The 18342-nt window shown below is 41.8% G+C and overlaps 1 protein-coding gene across 4 annotated transcripts in view; it reads left to right on the forward strand.

Annotated features, from left to right (window-relative positions):
- The window catches only part of LOC121271199 (KH-type splicing regulatory protein), a 65051-nt gene that overhangs the window by 32300 nt on the left and 14409 nt on the right, over positions 1 to 18342 (forward strand). For 3 of the 4 annotated variants that reach the window (XM_041176974.1, XM_041176978.1, XM_041176977.1), the window contains exons 6-14: positions 4653 to 4724; positions 5694 to 5708; positions 6368 to 6425; positions 7309 to 7480; positions 8575 to 8673; positions 10188 to 10295; positions 12614 to 12716; positions 13799 to 13899; positions 16617 to 16764. In XM_041176974.1, coding sequence (XP_041032908.1) covers positions 4653 to 4724; positions 5694 to 5708; positions 6368 to 6425; positions 7309 to 7480; positions 8575 to 8673; positions 10188 to 10295; positions 12614 to 12716; positions 13799 to 13899; positions 16617 to 16764 — 876 coding nt within the window. The remainder of the gene's footprint in view (positions 1 to 4652; positions 4725 to 5693; positions 5709 to 6367; positions 6426 to 7308; positions 7481 to 8574; positions 8674 to 10187; positions 10296 to 12613; positions 12717 to 13798; positions 13900 to 16616; positions 16765 to 18342) is intronic. The other variant, XM_041176976.1, reaches the window with a different exon arrangement.

Raw genomic sequence — 18342 nt, forward strand, 5'->3', positions numbered from 1 at the left:
GAGTCCGCCCGCAGCTCCAGCTCCGAAATCCAGTCAGCTAGAAGCTGCATTTGGACACACCTTCCACACACATGGTCACAGCATGCCTCATTTCCACATCCTGTAGGAGGAGCATATCATGGGCCTGAGTTCTCCTGCCATGACAGCGCCCCCTCGATTAAGCTACTTACTCCCTTAAAAAATAGACTAGCTCGGGGCATTATTTATGTTAGCTAGGAACCTTGTTTCTTGACTAATTATACTTGTACAGTACCATTATACACTTTTTATTTTTTTTTTAGCTCCTACCTCAGTATTAAGCAATGAATGAATTACTTTAATAAATTGAAAAAAAAACTCACCAGGATTTACTCACCAATCAGCTGCTTTTTTAAAAACTCCACTTTCAGAGGAGTGTCCCTCGCAGGTCTGGTGCACTCCTGAAGGTACAGCCTCTTGCCCCATCTTTTTTTTTGGTTTGAGGAGGAGGGAGGGATGGAAACACTTCAGCAGTGTAATGTTTGGGCCTATTCCGTTCTTTGACAGTGGGTCATCCTCGATTCCCTTCTGAGTTGCGGTGACTGCGCTGACTTCTCCCAGAATGCTTCTCAGTCATGTCTCACTACCACCCTCTGTTGGATGCTCTTCCTTCTGTTGAGGGCAGGGGTCCTTCTCCTCGATCCCCTTCTGAGTTGTGGTGACTGCGCTGACTTCTCCCAGAATGCTTCTCAATCACGTCTCACTACCGCCCTCTGTTGGTATGATATAGTCGGGATTACGGAGATAATGGCTGCAGGGTGACCAGGGTTGGGAAGTGAACATCCTGGAGTATTCAGTATTTAGGAAAGACAGACAAAAAGATAAAGGCGGTGGAGTTGCATTGCTGGTTAAAGAGGAAATTAACGCAATAGTGAGGAAAGATATTAGCTCCGACGATGTGGAATCTGTATGGGTAGAGCTGAGAAACACCAAGAGGCAAAAAACATTAGTGGGGGTTGTATATAGAGCCCCAAACTGTAGTGGTGATGTTGAGAATGGCATTAAACAGGAAATTAGAGACGCATGCAACAAAGGAACATCTGGAATCATGGGTGACTTTAATCTGCATATTGATTAGGCAAATCTAATTTGGAGCAATACAGTTGAGGAAGAATTCCTGGAGTGTATACGGGATGGTTTTCTGGACTAATACATTGAGAAACCAACTGGAGAACAGGCCATCCTAGACTGGGTATTGTGTAATGAGAAAGGAATAATTAAGAATTAGTTGTGTGAGGCCCCTTGGGGACAAGCGACCATAATATGATTCGAATTCTTCATCAAGGTGGAGAGTGACGTAGTTGATTCTGAGACTAGAGTCCTGAATCTTAATAAAGGAAACTACATTGGTATGAGACACGAGTTGGCTATGATAGGTTGGGAAACGTTACTTAAAGGGATGACGGTGGATAGGCAATGGCAAATGTTCAAAGAGTACATGGGTGAACAACAATTGTTTATTCCTGTCTGGTGCAAAAGTAAAACCAGAAAGGTGGCCAAACCATGGCTTAGAAGGGAAATTAGAGATAGTATTAGATCCAAGGAAGAGGCATACAAATTGGCCAGAAAAAGCAACAGACCTGGCGATTAGGAGCAGTTTAGAATTCAGCAAAGGAGGACCAAGGGATTGATTAAGAAGAGGAAAATGGAGTACGAGAGTAAGCTTGTGGGGAACACAAAAACTGACTGAAAGTTTCTATAGGTATGTGAAGAGAAAAAGATTGATGAAGATAAATGTTAGGTCCCTTACAGTCAGAAACTGGCGAATTTATAATGCGGAACAAAGAAATGGCTGACCAACTAAATACATACTTTGGTTCTGTCTTCACAAAGGAGGACACAAATAACATGCCCGAAATGTTGGGAAACACAGGGTTTAATGAGAGGGAGGAACTGAAAGAAATCAGTATTAGTAGGGAAATAGTGTTGGGGGAATTGATGGGATTGAAGGCCGATAAATCCCCAGGGCCTGATAATCTACATCCCAGAGTACTTAAGGAGGTGGCCCTAGAAATAGTGGATGCATTGGTGATCATCTTCTGAGTTTCTGTAGACTTTAGAACAGTTCCTACAGATTGGAGGGTAGCTAATGTAACCCCACTATTTAAAAAGGGAGGTAGAGAGAAACACGGAATTATAGACCAGTCAGCCTGACGGTGGGTTGGGGGGAAAATTCTAGAGTCCATTATAAAAGATTTATTAGCTGAGCACTTGGAAAACAGTGGCAGGATCAGACAGTCAGCATGGATTTACGAAAGGGAAATCATGCTTGACAAATCTACTGGAATTTTTCGAGGATGTAGTTAGTAGAGTTGTTAAGGGGGAGCCAGTGGATGTGGTTTATTTGGACTTTCGGAAGGCTTTCGACAAAGTCCCACATAAGAGATTAGCGTGTAAAATTAAAGCGCGTGGGATTAGGAGTAGTATATTGAGATGGATAGAAAACTGATTGGCAGATAGGAAACAAAGAGTAGGAATAAACGGATCTTTTTCCGAATGGCAGGCAGTGACTAGTGGGATACCACAGGGATGTATTAATGATTTAGATGAGAGAACTAAATGTAATATCTCCAGATTTGCAGATGACACAAAGCTGGGTGGGAGGGTGAGCTGTGAGGAGAATGCAGAGATGCTTCAGTGTGATTTGGACAAACTGAGTGAGTGGGCAAATGCATGGCAGATGCAGTATAATGTGGATAAATGTGAGATTATCCACTTTGGTAGCAAAAAACAGGAAGGCAGATTATTATCTGAATGGCTATAAATTGAGAGAGGGGAATGTGCAATGAGACCTGGGTGTCCTTGTACACCAATCGCTGAAGGTAAGCATGCAGGTCCAACAGGCGGTAAAGAAGGCAAATGGTATGTTGGCCTTCATAGCCAGAGGATTCGAGTACAGGAGCAGGGATGTCTTGCTGCAATTATACCGAGCCTTGGTGAGACCACACCTGGAATATTGTGTGCAGGTTTGGTCTCCTTATCTGAGGAGGGATGTTCTTGCTATAGAGGGAGTGCAGCAAAGGGTTACCAGACTGATTCCTGGGATGGCAGGACTGATATATGCGGAGAGATTGAGTGGGTTAGGATTATATTCGCTGGAGTTCAGAAGAATGAGGGGAGATCTCATAGAAACCTATAAAATTCTGACAGGACAGATGCAGGGAGGATGTTCCCAATGGTGGGGGAGCCCAGAACCAGGAGTCACAGTCTGAGGAACTGGGGTAGACCACTTAAGACTGAAATGACGAGAAATTTCACCCAGAGAGTGGTGAGCCTGTGGAATTCACTACCACAGAAAGTAGTTGAGGCCAAAACATTGTATGTTTTCAAGAAGGAGTTGGCTATAGCTCTTGGGGTGAAAGGGATCAAAGGATATGGGGAGAAAGTGGGAGCAGGCTATTGAGTTGGATGATCAGCCATGATCATAATGAATGGTGGAGCAGGCTCGAAGGGCCGAATGGCTTACTCCTGCTCCTATTTTCTATGTTTCAGAGCTGTAGTAGTATCTTGATGTATGGGGGCATCCAGTGTTTTAAACGAATAAATGGAGATCATTTAAATTTGTTTGACAGTGTGTGTGTAACATGGTGTGGCTCACAGTGCTTTTTTTTAACATTTCCTAATAGCATTTTAATTTCAGTGCTTGTTCTGCAGAAACACAGGGACAATTTCTAATAGCTATCAAGTGTTTCTGTGGACAGTTTATTGTAATTCTGCGTATGCAACTACAATGGGGCAATTGATTAGGCAGCTGAGTGAGTGAGACCTAATTCCCAGTATAATGACTCCATAACCACATGCTTTATGTACTTCAAATCAGCAGGTGGCAGAATTGTTTAAACCTGTAACTTGGATTTGTTGGTCTGTGAAGCCCCATTTCACAATGAGAAGGTCCCAGTTGACCCAGCCCTGTGCAGAATGTGTTGATAATCTGAGAATGCTAAATTAATTCCCAGGACCTATAAATTTGGGACTGGGTATTAGTCAGGGTTCCTGCTTCTGATTGCTATCTAACCTCTCTCAGAAATATTTTGAGCATGGACATGTTATTTCGCTGCATAAATTTCTATACCCTCACAAATCCCTCAACGTTCACCGGTCTCACTGATGCAAAATGGTCACTTGGGGCAAGATACTGAAGGCCTCCTGCCATCTGTGGAACCATACAAGGTAATGCGTTATCTTCAGATATGGGGTGAGAAGAGAAAATTGGAACAGGAAACTTAGAGACTCTCATGGGTTTATGAAGTGCTGCTGCCTTTCGTGAGGATGGGGGCGATATACTTTGGGGGGGTCTGGTTATGCTTTCCTATATATTCACCTTTACTTGTAACACGCATGCACACTTAATTGCTTTACAAGTGTTAGACTGTTAAGCTGGTCTCATTTCAAAGACTGCCACTATATTACATTGATCTGTGCTGTTGACAGCAATGAAAGATGCTGTGTAGTGTATTTGGATGTGCAAGTTGTGTAGCCACTGTTGTGTAATCCTGCCCAATTTGTGAAATGTTGTCACAAAAACAAAAATTGCTGGAAAAGCTCAGCAGGCCTGATAGCATCTGTGGAGAGAAAGACAGAGTTAACATTTCGAGTCCAGATGACTCTTCTTCAGAAATGTTGGTTTGTTTCAGTTATAGGCAGAGGTGGGGAACAGATAAACCGAATACAGCAGGAGTCTGGTTGCAAAGTACAGATTGCTCCAGGTATTTAAGCTTTCATCTTATTTCTTTACTTGAGTTCAAACTTTGATATTCCACATTGCAGTCTTTTAAGGCATTTAAAAGTCTATTGCAAGTGTCGTATGTCCATTGTTGAAGGCTAAAGTAAATATCTTTTCAGCGGTGAGAAATGTGAATCCTCGGGCTGTTGTGCTATCTCTAGGCTCGGCATTCTTGTTAGTTGAATTGATTGAACAAAAATAAATGTAGGACTGCTTGCTTGAATAAATATTTCATTTGGGGTTTTCTTGAATGCTTTATGGATGCGTCTCTGCCCCAGATAGCACAGCTTCCAGCTTTGTTCTGTGCTGAGCAAGCTAATTTCAGCTTGGGCAGCAGTTAGTGCGCCACAGTCAAACTTAGCACCTCATTAAGTCAAGAAAAAAGGTCAGCCAGGGCTCTAGTTCCAGCTGTCCCATTTTCTTTGGTTGGGAGCAGATGTCGAGCAAGGACGTAATTTGGCCCAGTGGTTATAATTTCAATGGTCAAATAACCTCCCAAAGCTTCCTGCCTAGGTTGTGAAGAATGATCACTTGGCTGAGATATCAGCAAGCTGTTGGCACCCAAGAGCATGTACCTGTTGAAATATAATTGTTAATCAAAAGAAGCATTTTTTTTTTCAAAAGAAAACTGAGTGAAGGAATTGTATGTCTAAGTTGTAATTGTAATGAATCCCCAATACTATAATTGGATCATTAACTGCCAGTTGAAACAATGCCCAATGCTAGACTGCGCTGTAGCCTTGCCCTTCACTTCAAAAATTGTTCTCCCTCATCCAGCTCCTGTCCTTGAACAGAAGTCACATTCTTAAAGACATTTGAGGGGGAAAAAGAGAGACTCATGGATCCCATTCTGGCCATTGGTGACATTGCTTCAAAAAAATATCAGGATTTGGTCCCAACAGCTTGTGTTAGTGGAAATCAAAATAAATTGTAATTTTTCTTTCTTCCTCAGGGCCAAATAATGATGGTGAGTACAACTACATTTTGTACTCAATATGTGGCTTAAAGTGCACAGTTTTACATTGTATCTTCCTCTTTGTGATTTGCCAAAAAAAAACACCTTGTTTGCAACATTTTTATAAAGTCAAATTGAATCCATGTATGATCACAGCAAAAATTTGATCAATTTTCTTTCCAAAAAATAATGCTGCTAGTTGAAAGTATGCAACAGTTGGTACCTCTTTCACAAGCAGATCAGTTGATGCCAAAAATAGCTGTACTGCATCAGAAATCCTAATGCTGCATTAAGTTTCTCATACTGCAGCCTGAAAAGGCAGTGGTTTTTGATGACCTTTAAACATAGCATGCTGCACTTGTTAACATCTTCCTGGTTAATTTACGAAGAACTACATTATTCCTAATGCAATTGTGGAGAAACATTAATCTGCTAAAAGAATTGTGACTTTTGTCTGGCTGCAAAGTCCTTATTCTAGTTTCTAATCTTTCATCTTTGTAGTCATGGGGGTTTTTACTGTTACCCATACAGCAAACTAGCAGAATTTAACTACTTCAATGGAAAATTCTTAAATGCTATTCATTTCTTTCTTTCTTCTGTAAAGCATGTTTTTATTTATTGTATTGGGAACTTGTGCTTCAAATACTTAATTAGGAATTGTTTTCTCTCAGAAAGCGGAGGTTTGCCAGAACGATGTGTCTCGCTGACTGGGAATTCGGAGTCAATTCAGTAAGTACAAATGTCCCACTTACTGTCAACAATGATGGTCTGCTGTGTAGTCGTGTACAGAGCCAGTGTTCAGGAATGAGGCAGGACCTCTGTCCGTGTCCCACACTTAAGTGTTGAGTAATATGTTGTTGGGTTTAGATTTTATTCAAAGGAGCACGCTTGGATGGTAGGGTGCCCAAGTGCAGTTGGGCAGCTGAGTTCCCTTCATGAGGCCCTTCTGCCTTAATTGAGTTTCTTCACTGATAGTAACAGCTTTCCTTTTGAATCTGTCTTCAGTGGAATCCTTGACCAAAATAGGAAGGGGAGAGGTTGGAGGCGTAAAGTTGAGTTCCCGCCCCCAGAGTGTACTTATCTTGCTGGCTGTTTTGGAGTTCTGTAGCTGCTAAATCCACCAGGTATTCTCGTGATTACATCAGTCTCCAAATCTGGAACAGTTGAACAAGATGGAAAATCTGCAAGACTTTGCCTTATTATTAGTCAGAAATTCTGCTTTCCTGCAAAGCCTATATTCCAGGACTGCTGGAATATTATAGCCGATTTGGATGTTTGGAAGCACCCTGGTTGACTTAGTTTCAGTACAGTTCAACTGTACAGCTCTGATCATCCAGTTCAGAGAACCTTTTGCACTCTACAACTGTTAGGGCCGGAGAAAAAAATCAGCGTTGTTTCATACCACACATTGTCAGGGTGTAGAAAAATATCTCTTTAAACATCTGAGGAGGGTTTTCTTCCAACTCGCATCTTCCTTTGTAATGTAGCTGCAGGAACACTGCAGGATTTCTCAGGGACCGACTCCAGAGTGAGAAAATGTTTGCTAGTAACTAAAATAGCAATTAAATGATTTGTGTAATGCTATTTGCATTCATGTGGATTATATTTACAGGACAGCGAAAATGCTACTGGATGAGATTGTGTCTCGGGGTCGAGGTGGGCCTCCAGGTCAGACCCATGATACCACAAACGGACAAAATGGATCCATTCAGGAGATTGTGATTCCAGCGGGAAAGGCTGGACTAATTATTGGCAAAGGGGGAGAGACCATCAAACAACTTCAGGTACAAAGGGGAAGAGGAGAAAGGAAACCTGATGGGTTAAAATTCAAATGATCTGTTGAAGCCAGTCTGAAAGATGACTTTATTCAGTAGATTAAATCCCAAGTTCCCAAACGAAATAGTTTGGGGTCCTAAATAAGTTAAGACAGGAACCAATTATGAACATGCTGTTCAATTAAATTTCACTCCTAGTTCCCTTCAGCAGGAGTCCAAAGCCTGAGAATCAGAGTTGGGCAAATGATTTGTTTGAGTGAATTGTCACTCTTCAGAAACCAGGACCCCAGCTGCCCTGTGGACTTTGCGATATTTATTTTCACAACAGATCATATATTTAAAAATTTTGGGGTGTTTAACTTATTATTAACGATCCTAAGAAGTATTGACAAATGCTGGTATCTTTAGCATAGTCACGTTTTACAAGAAGACACAGTCCATATGTGAAGGGAGGGTGAAAAGTCAGGTTAAATTTAAGTACTTTACACAGCGGGTGGTGAATTGATGGAATGGGCTGCTCGAGAAGTCAGAGTTGACCAGCCTGAGAGAGATAAAAGCAGAAAATGCTGGAAATACTCAGCAGGTCTGGCAGCATCTGTGGAGAGAGTAACAGAGTTAATGTTGTGAAAAGTTAACTCTGTTTCTCCCTCCACAGATGCTGCCAAGCCTGCTGAGTATTTTTTAGCATCCACGGTATTTTGCTTTTGTATACTGTTTCAGAGAGAGTTAGATTAAGTGCCTAGTGAAAAATTTGAAAAACTTAAATTCAGGAGATTAATTGTTTTGTAGCGACATGTACTTTAGTAAAAACTCCTTTGAGCAAATGTTATATCTCTGGTTTGCAGGCAATATGGTGCATAGTAAGGCTTGACATTGTGCTACACTTAACTATTAATTATGTAAAGGCACTGAATTACCCAAAGAAATATGATGTTCCTGGCTTTGATGTGTTTGGTCCATAACAGGCTGATAATGTAAATCCAGAAATTTGTAATTAACTTTGCAGATTGCTGGTTTTTAGATAAGAGTTTGCGTCCCAAATTTTATTAACAGGGATCCTGCTAGCACTTTAATCCTAAAGCATCTGCCTTCTTTGTAAACAGGAGCGTGCTGGAGTGAAGATGATTTTAATCCAAGATGGTTCGCAAAATGCTAATGTAGATAAACCACTCCGAATTATTGGTGACCCCTTTAAAGTACAGGTACGAGCTTGCTTGTGTATCTGAATTCAGATTGCACCATCTATGTGTAGATTCCTGCCAACTCCACCTACTACAAGATCATCTTGGCAAGCACAGATATCCCTGGCTGCTTTTCTCCACTTTCAACCATCTTTCAACACCTCTTCCATCCTCACTGACAGGTGTGAGGAACTTGTCAGTAAGATTGAGACAAATTGTCTTGACTGCTTCCCTCTTCCTGTTGCTGACCAAAGCAAACCTTCCCCAGCCCAAGTTCTTAACCTTATCTAGTTTCTCTTCCCTTGCCTTCACCCCACGATGCCCTCTAGTGCCACACCAGAGACACCACTTGCTCCCTTGACCCTATTACCAGTAAACTGCTGCCCACCAAACTGCCCTTTTGGCCCTGATGCTAGCTGGTATTGTATTTGATTCCCTCTCACCACTATTCCCCTCCCTTTGAAAGTTATCAACCTGTCCTACAAAAATTTACCTTCTACCCTTCTGAACTACCACCCAACTTCTCTAGGTTTATAAAGGTTTCATCTCTATGGATGTCGTTTGGAGGCCTGGGTTTGAATAAAACCAAGACCTAAGAGGGTGTTTACTATCTGCCTATAGTGCAGGCCTGGAAATTGGACTCAATTAGTGAGGTAGCTGTCCATGCTCTAACTTACAATGCATCATCACCAATTTTGAAGTTGGTTACTGTTGTAATGTAGGCAATTGTGGCATCCAATTTCCACACAGCAAGCTCCCACAGACAGCTGTGAGATTAATTACTAGATAATCTGGCTGCACTATTGTTTGAGGGATAAATATTGACCAGTTTACCAGGAGAACTGCCTTTCTTCTCAAACAGTGCCATACGATCTCCCATTTCCACCTAAGAGAGTCAATGGGGCTTTGGTTTAAAATTTTATGCAAAAGAAAAAGACATCATTGCTTTCAGTACTACACTGAAGTGTGAGCCTGGATTATATGGTCAAATCCCTGAGTAGGCAAGCTTGCTGTATCATGTAGAAAATTTTGCACAATTTTTCAAATTGCTAAGCAGTGGCACTCCTACCATTGCCCAATATCTGTATGAAAGGTTCACAGCAGAAATCTGTCACTTAGGTGACAAATAAAGCAGCCACTATTCAACCCTAGTTCCAAGAAACATTTTTTTATTCCCCCTCTACCCTCCGAGCCATTTTTCTGTTCCCATTTCCTGAAGCAGGCATTCGCACAATTTCTGAGATTGCCCCACGCTCACAATCCAAACATGGAACCTCACCTGTCCTTGCCCCTGTCTGCAAACTTGTGTGCACTAGATTTAGACTGGTGCATTCATTTTACAAAAAACCCAATAGAGAGGTGGCACTTTCAATCTGATCTAAATTCTAACTTAAATCTGAGATGAAATTGTGATAATCTTTGGCCAATTCTGAAGTATAGCTCTAAATCTGCCAATAGCAGTGAGCTTTCTCTGCTTTCAATTATAGCGTCTGGTGTTACTTTATACGGTTAACTTCCTTTGTGAACCATTACAGCAAGCACGAGACATGGTAATGGAGATTCTGCATGAACGTGACCAGGGAGGATTTGGGGACAGAAATGAGTTCGGCAACCGAGGAGCTGGTGGAGTTGGTGGTTTAGACGTAAGTGTTAAATGTGTATTTTTCTTTGTTCACTTTTGGTGGTTGAGGAAAAATGATGTATTTAATTTGTGCTAAATTCATCAGGACTTCTAAAATTCATTAACTGACTATATTCTGTTTTGTTTTCTGAAGGGAAACAGTACTTGGAACATTAACTTACTTGAGCTGTAATCTTGTAATGAATAAATCAGCCATGAAGTGTAGACCCATTTTCTGGATTTCCAATACTTTCAGCATTTCCCTCAATGTCTTTCTCCCAAAACATAGCCAACACTTGCTGGCTGTGGTTTAAATGATTGCCAGTAACTTGTTAAAATCATCCTTCTCTGAGAGTTCTGGCAGCCTGTTCAATCATTGAGGCCGTAACAACTAAACCCAAAGTGGTCCTTGCCTGTGTATGCATACTGCAGGATACAGTCACTGGGTAGTGCTGAGAAACTGAAGTTCAGGTTTATTTTCTCTTTCCTTGACCCAACTGCCTTCTTCTTTAAGTAACTTTGATTACCTGGTTTTTGTCACCTTTATGAGCTAGGCCAAGGTTAGCAGCTAATCTCTACACTGGTGCTCTAGAGGAGAAACTCTAATGATCAAAGTCACAAGAAAGGCATGAATATAGATGTGGAGAGAATGCTTCTAAACAGGGGCCATAAAGACAAGGTAGTTACTAATAATTCCAATTGGGAAATGAGGAGAAATTCCTTTATTTTGTAGTTATAATGTGGAACTCGCTACCACAGGAAGTGTTTGAGGCAAATAGCTTAGATGCTTTCTAAAGGTGGCTAAACGAGTATGTGAGAAAAGGGGATAGAAAGATTTGAAATGAGGCAGGTGGAATGGAAGGGAGTAGCTGGGCTGAATGACCTGTTCCAGTACCGTGTTTTTCAAGTATAAATTTATAACAAAGGAGTGCAAGTTTTCTTTTGAACCCTTTGTTTATTCTGCTGACCAGTTGATGGGGGCTGGCCATTTGGAAGTTGCAAAGATAGTATATATAATTGTCTAAATACTATGCAACTTCAGAAGAAAGACTAAATGTGTTCAGTGTTGCCCTGCCTGATTCACACAAATGGGCTTATTCAGCAGAGCCATACAGGCTTGAAGTGTTAACTCTCTCTTCACAGATGCTGCCAGACCTGCGTTTTTCCAGCATTTTCTGTTTTCGTTCAGCGGAGAGTTGCATCCTAATGAATTGACCTTTTCCCTTGACATGCATTTGCACCCCCCGCCCCCCCCCCGGGCCTTGGTATGATGTAAACTTTAAAAACTGCCTTTTTCCACACCAAATCATGCAGTCTTCATTAGAATGCATATGATGGTTTCTTCAACATAGGGTGCTTTTGTAAATGGAAGGAACATGCCTTGATTTTTATTTTGTTCCTTATCCTTCCCTCCCAAGGAGTTCCATACCTTCAGTCCCTATGAGGTGTGTTTTATTCCCCGATTCTTCAGCAACAGTACAGTTTGTCTCCCTCAAATCTGACTATTCTGTTGCCGTGGTACTCCAACCTGCAGGCTGGCTAATGCTGTTTTTGATCTGCAATATCTGCTACCTGAAAACCCATAGAGCATGTTTGGTTGGGTTGCAATGGTTAATGTTACCCAGGAGGTTTAATGTTACCCAGGCACATTTGAAAGCTCCCACATTTAAACCCTGATATATGCTATATATTTCCGTAGATATGTATACTAATGTAGGTATTAAATAATACATATCTCTGTATCTAATCTGGAGCTAATTAGATTAACCACTTGCATGGTGTACAAGCTCCTCCTTTCACCTGCGTCATTCCTTCGTCATATAACCTGGTCCTAGTTTTTAGGAGCACAAGTCAGACCATGTGATGTTTGTGCTTTCTATATCCTTCCAATTGAATGAACCTTTTGTGTTACTTGAGAGTGTGTGCTCCTTTACTAAGGTCTTCTGCAGGCTGAGCCAGCGAGAGGTAACTTGGGTTTGGTTGTTTTCTTTGTAGCCACTTTTTATACTAGCATTTTTCTTTTTTTTTAGAGAGAGTAGAAATTTTTTGTCTTGCTTCATTCTGTGCGTTTCCATTGTGCCATCCCATCCCAATGTTAAATGGATGGTTAATGGTACAAATAATCTCGGTTGCAACTTTTGTAGAGGTTAATGGACACCTTGGATGATCTCCGGGGTTTCCACTTGGGAAAGATGTAAACATCATGACTAGTTTACAAAAGCAATTTCCATTGTAAATGTAAACATAGGAATTAGTGGGAAAAATTGATGGGAATTGTGTGTAGACGTAAGAGTATATAGATGGCATTGTGACCTTTATACATAATCCCTTAAACTCTAGGTGCCAGTGCCTCGGCATTCAGTAGGAATTGTGATTGGGCGAAGTGGAGAAATGATCAAGAAAATACAAAATGATGCTGGAGTCCGAATACAGTTCAAACCAGGTCAGTCCCTGTTTGTGCATTGTGTGTCTGACAAACTAAATATAAATCCTGGAGCTCTCCAGATTTTAAAATGTAGCACTGGGTGTGACTGGAGTCCACTACAATGAGAAATGCCTTGTATTGGATTAGGCACTTGATTGGAGTGCACAAACTTGTCTGAAATCACTCGTCCTGTTGGCACCCAGTATAAACTTTTCTCCAGGCCCAACCTTCTGCAAACTTCCTTTTGCAGCAGATGATGGTCCACTGCCATTGAAAGGAGACAGAGTTCCCAGCTGCGATACTGCTTGGGAGATTGTACCACAGAGAGAGAGACACAGCATTGTGTCCAATATCCTCGATGTAGATGCTTCAGATTGATCTAGGACATCTGGGTGTGTGAAGTGCAAACGCTTACTATTACTTTCTTGTCTCGTGGCATGACCTTTTTTTTTTTGCTTTCTTCTCCCCTGTTCCCCTTCCCCAGCTACACGACTGGGGGATGAAGATTAATTATGAGCAGAACTCCTCTAGAGAATTTTACCGTGCTTTGGTTTTGAGGGACTAATTCCAAAGCCATTGGCCTGAAATGACATGAGTATTGAAGGGTAATGCAGCAATGGTGTTTATTGGGTTTCGCCTTCATGGTGCAGGCTTGTTCTGATCTCACCTGCACCGTCAAGCTTAAACAGAGCAGAAGGCTAGTTCAGTCGCTATCCCAAGAACAGATTGTCCCCCTTTGACCAGGGAATGATGTGTGGAGAGACCTAATGGAGGAAAAAACATTGATTCCCCCATCCTGCCCTTTCCTCAATAATGCCATGATGTTCAAGGTCTGGAGTGGAATGCTTTATGGCATTATCAAGAACATTACACCTATAGGATCCAATTAAACATCATACCAGCAATCAGGGTAAATGTGACAGAATGAGCTCTCTACATCCCCTTATTTAAATATTTGTTTTTTTTTTTGAGAAATTGGTTCATTATTTCAGGTGCTGTCTGTTCCATTTGGACTGATTTCTGTAATGCACGCTGTGGCTGCTCTGGAACTGCTAACTTTCATCTTTCAATAAAGTCCTTTTCCTTTTTTCATCCCGTAGATGATGGGTCTACGCCAGATAAGATAGCGCATGTAATGGGGCCTCCAGAGAGATGCCAGCATGCTGCACAAATAATTACTGACCTTCTGCAGAACGTGCGGGTATGGAGTAGACTTTTGTTCTCGCTTTCTTCCTTACTGATTTCCTCCCCTTAACTCTCCACTCCTGAAGGTGGCGAGTGTTCCATGGGTAGTGGGGGGGGCCTCTAGTTATTTGCCCATTTTTTTTCCAAAGGAAGGGGAGGCACCACAGTAGAAAGGTCCTGCTTGATCCAACATCCATGTTGTCACTTGAAGCCAGAGTGTTACACAGCAACTGGGGTCAGGAATGAGTAATGTAAAATAAAACTGCAGTCCTAAGCTTTAGCAAATTGGTCTTTCTGGGATTGCAAGGTAACTTTGAGAATCTTTGCAGTGAACTCCATGCTGTGAAACCTACTGTATAAGCTGCTCCTTTTATGCATGTTTCATCCTTCACGCTTGTACATTCATAGGGTTCCAACAAAATGGATATCTATATCTACCCTCAGAAACGTGTGCGAGGCTCCATTCTGTAGTTAAAATTGGGTCGTGGATGCCTGTCTCTTTTGGGGAGTGTGTTTGAGGTGACCAATGATCCCTCTAAATTTTCTTAGTGCATGGCCTGTTTATTTCACCATACGACATCATCAAATTCTTTTGCGCAGTGGTGCACGTGTAATACCTTAAAAGGGATGGCCTGTGAGTGGCCTGCGCAGGGCACGTAGCTTAGTGGGATCATTGGTGGTGAGCACAATGGGTGGCATCACTCGCCACAAACTCCTAAAGATCTTCCTGGACCTCAATCCAGCTCTGATGAATGGGATGAGAGTTGGCTGTCCACTAGTGATGTTGAATGAGATGTTTTCACAACAGGAATAAATTCACTAAAATTGCAACCTTGCTTAATGGTGAGATGGATCTGTGTGGGAAAAGTTTTGTATTTCTGACTGTTGTGTGAGGTGTATGTTTGAGGTTGGACTCGAGCCACCCTTGCCTCTTGAACACTCAAAGTTCATATCAACTGGTATTTCTTTTTAAGTGGTGAAATAAGAATACAAATATTTGGCTGTTTAAACCTAGACATGATTGAGCAAAAACAGGTTTCTGAAAATCAATAGCTTAATTATTTTGGGATTAATAAAGCACAAGTTGAGTTAAGTTGGTGTAACTGGAGGATATTGTCTCAGTTTGAGAACGGCATAACTTTGTTTTAAAAGATGTATAGTTTAGCAGTTGGGGTTAATGTACTGTCATGGCATCTTTCACCATCCCCAGATCATGCAAGTGATTTTAAAAAAAATTTACAGTTGGAAATACTCAGCAATTCAGGCAGTATCTATGGAGAGGAAGGTTGGGTTAATGTTTCAGCTCCATGATCTTGTATTGCTCTGAAACATTAACCTTCCCTGCTTCTCTGACCCGAGTGTTTGCCGCATTTTCTGGTTTTCAGATTTGTAACAGCTGCAATATTTTGCTTATTGCTTGACCATGCAAGGTGCTGTTAACAATTATGTTAAATTGATTTGTTTTAGTGTGAATTGCCATAGAAGTATGGGTGGATTGTGCTGCCACACGACTAATATTTCCAGCTATTTTTGCCATAAAAGATGTCAGGTTATTTAGTGTAAAGTCACTTGAGTCACATCTACAGCTTGCTTTGTCCCTCCAATTTTCTCCTATGCTATGAAAGTGCTGACTCCTGTTGGATCAGTTCCCTCACTGCTAGCTATTGCTTGCCAACTGTTGGCATCATGTGTTCTTATGCAGTTTCCAGCAGAGCATGCTGGCTAGTGGTGTGAAAGGGAGCCTGAAGCAGATTGTGCACCCTGGGCCTCCCACCACAGCAGAGATAGACCAGTATAGACTGGCCTGTGTCGCTAAGTAACTGCTAGCTAGAGAATTCACCAGCTAACCCAAACCGAAAGTTCAGAAACTTTTTGACAGTGAGAAAGAGCTAAATTTAAACCTGCTTACCACCTTCTCCACTCTCAGCTCTGGAAGTCCTGATCTCAATCAGGCACAAGAAAGATGCTGAGGGAAGTAGAGATATGGAATTCTCTTTTCCCTAAAGGCTGTGGATACTGGGACACTTGAAGCTTTCAGGACTGAAACCAATGGATTTTTTTAACATTTCTTGAGAAATGAAGAACTCTGAAGTTCTTCTCAGAGCTCTGAAAAAGGGTCAATTAGACTTGAAATGTTAACTTTGTTTTTCTCTCCACAGATGCTGTCAGACTTGCTGAGTTTTCCCAACGTTTTCTGTTCTTTCAAATTTCCAGCATCCACAGTATTTTGCTTTTATGTAAGATCCTGAGGTAGTTTGACAGGGTGGGTGCTGAGGGGATGTTTTGGGAGAGATTAGAACTAGGAGGCACAGATTAAAAATAAGGGATCTCTCATTTATGATGGAGATGAGGAGAAGTACTTCCTGAGGGTCATTAGTTTGTGGAACTCTCATCCACAGAGAGCAGTGGAGGCTGGGTCATTGAAAATTTTTAAGGCTAAGTAAGATTCTCGACTAACATGGGTATAGGGGTAGACAGGAAAGCAGAGACCACAGTCAGCTCAACCATGATCCGATCAAATAGCGGAGCAGGCTCGAGGGACTGAATGGCCTACTCCTAATTCATATGTTCGCATGTATGTTTTAATGTTTAGTTTCACTGCAGAACTCATCAATTAGCAAATTCATCAAGAAAGTCCTAACTCCCAGTGGATATTTCTGAACTCCTGTGGGTGGGTCTGAACATTAATGTCTTATTCTCTGACTTTGTGTTGTAAATTCTGTGCTTGTACAGGCTGGTCCAACCGGTCCTCCAGGGCCTGGGATGCCTGGCCCTGGCCGAGGAAGGGGAAGGGGACAAGGCTCGTGGGGTATGGGACCTCCTGGAGGAGAGATGGCCTTCTCAGTCCCCAGCCACAAGTGTGGTTTAGTTATTGGCAGAGGTAAGTTATTGAGTCGGTACGATGGTGACGTTGAATCTCTTTGCTTTGGCTCTTGCAATGTGCATTGTAATTGAGAGCGTATCTGTGCTGAGATGAGGGAATGGAAGGGGGGTGGTTGGGATGGGGAAGCAGGAAGGGGAGGTTGAAGGGTGGGGATGGACAGGGAGGACTGGGCAATGGGGGTGGGAGGGATAGGGTGAGGATAGCAGAGGAGGATGACATGTGATGGATATTTTTTAAAATACTGATGCAATAAAGATACTAATTGAATTGAAAATGTTTTGCAGGTTTCTGCAACATTATTAATAAAAGGAAGTCCAATTTCTTGCTTTATATTGTGAATGAATAGGTTAGGTCATTCCCTAGATTCAGGGAAAAATCCATTAGATTGGAAAGTAGCGAATGTAACTCCTTCATTCAAAAAGGGAGGGAGATAGAAAGCAGGAAACTACAGGCCAGTTAGCTTAACATCTGTCATTGAGAAAATGTTAGAAGCTGTTATTAAAGATGTTATAGCAGGGCACTTAGAAAAGTTCAGGGTAATCAGGCAGAGTCAGTTTGGTTTTGTGAAAGGCAAATCATGTTGAGCCAATTTATTGGAGTTCTTTTGACGGAGTCACATGTGCTGTGGATAAAGGGGAACCAGTGGATGTACTGTACTTAGATTTCCAGAAGGCATTTGATAAGGTGCCACATCAAAAGTTATTGCGGAAGATAAAAGCTTGTGGTGTAGGGGGTAACCTGTTGGCATGGACAGAAGATTGGCTAGCTAACAGGAAACAAAGGGTTTGCATAAATGAGCCTTTTTCTGGTTGGTGGAATGTAATGAGCTGCGTGGCACAAGGATCAGTGCTGGGGCCTCAACGTTTTACAATTTATATAAATAACTTGGATGAAGGGACCGAAGGGTAGCTGAGTTTGCTGATGACACAAAGATAGGTAGGGATGTAGATAGGTTAAGTGAGTGGGCAAAGAACTGGCAAATGGAGTATAATGTGGGAAAGTGTAAAATTGTCCATTTATTTATAAAGAGTATTATCTAAATGGTGAGGGATTGCAGAGCTCTGAGATTGAGAGGGACCTCGTGTATAAATCTCAAAAGGTTAGTATGCAGCTACAGCAGGTAATTAGGAAAGCTAATAGAATGTTATCTTTTATTGTGAGGGGAATTGATTACCGGTATAGGGAACGTATGCTTCAGTTATACAGGGCATTGGTGAGATCGCACCTGGAGTACTGTGTACAGTATTGGTCTCCTTATTTAAGAAAGGATGTAAAAGTGTTGGAAGCAGTTCAGAGAAGGTTTACTAGACTAATACCTGGATTGGGCGGGTGGTTTTATGAGGAAAGGTCGGACAGGCTAGGCTGGAACCTTTGGAGTTTAGAAGAGTAAGAGGCGACTTGATTGAAACACAAGATCCCGAAGGGTTTTGACAAGGTGGATGTGGAAAGAATGTTTTCTCGAACTCTGGGAGAGAGACTGTGAGGTTCTTAAGCAAATTGATATAGGGAGTGACAAGGTATTGGAGGTGTTGGCAGCCTTAAAAGAGGGCAAATCTCCAGGTCTGGATGATTTGT

Source organism: Carcharodon carcharias, chromosome 30 (assembly GCF_017639515.1).
Source record: "Carcharodon carcharias isolate sCarCar2 chromosome 30, sCarCar2.pri, whole genome shotgun sequence".
Lineage (NCBI taxonomy): Eukaryota > Metazoa > Chordata > Chondrichthyes > Lamniformes > Lamnidae > Carcharodon > Carcharodon carcharias.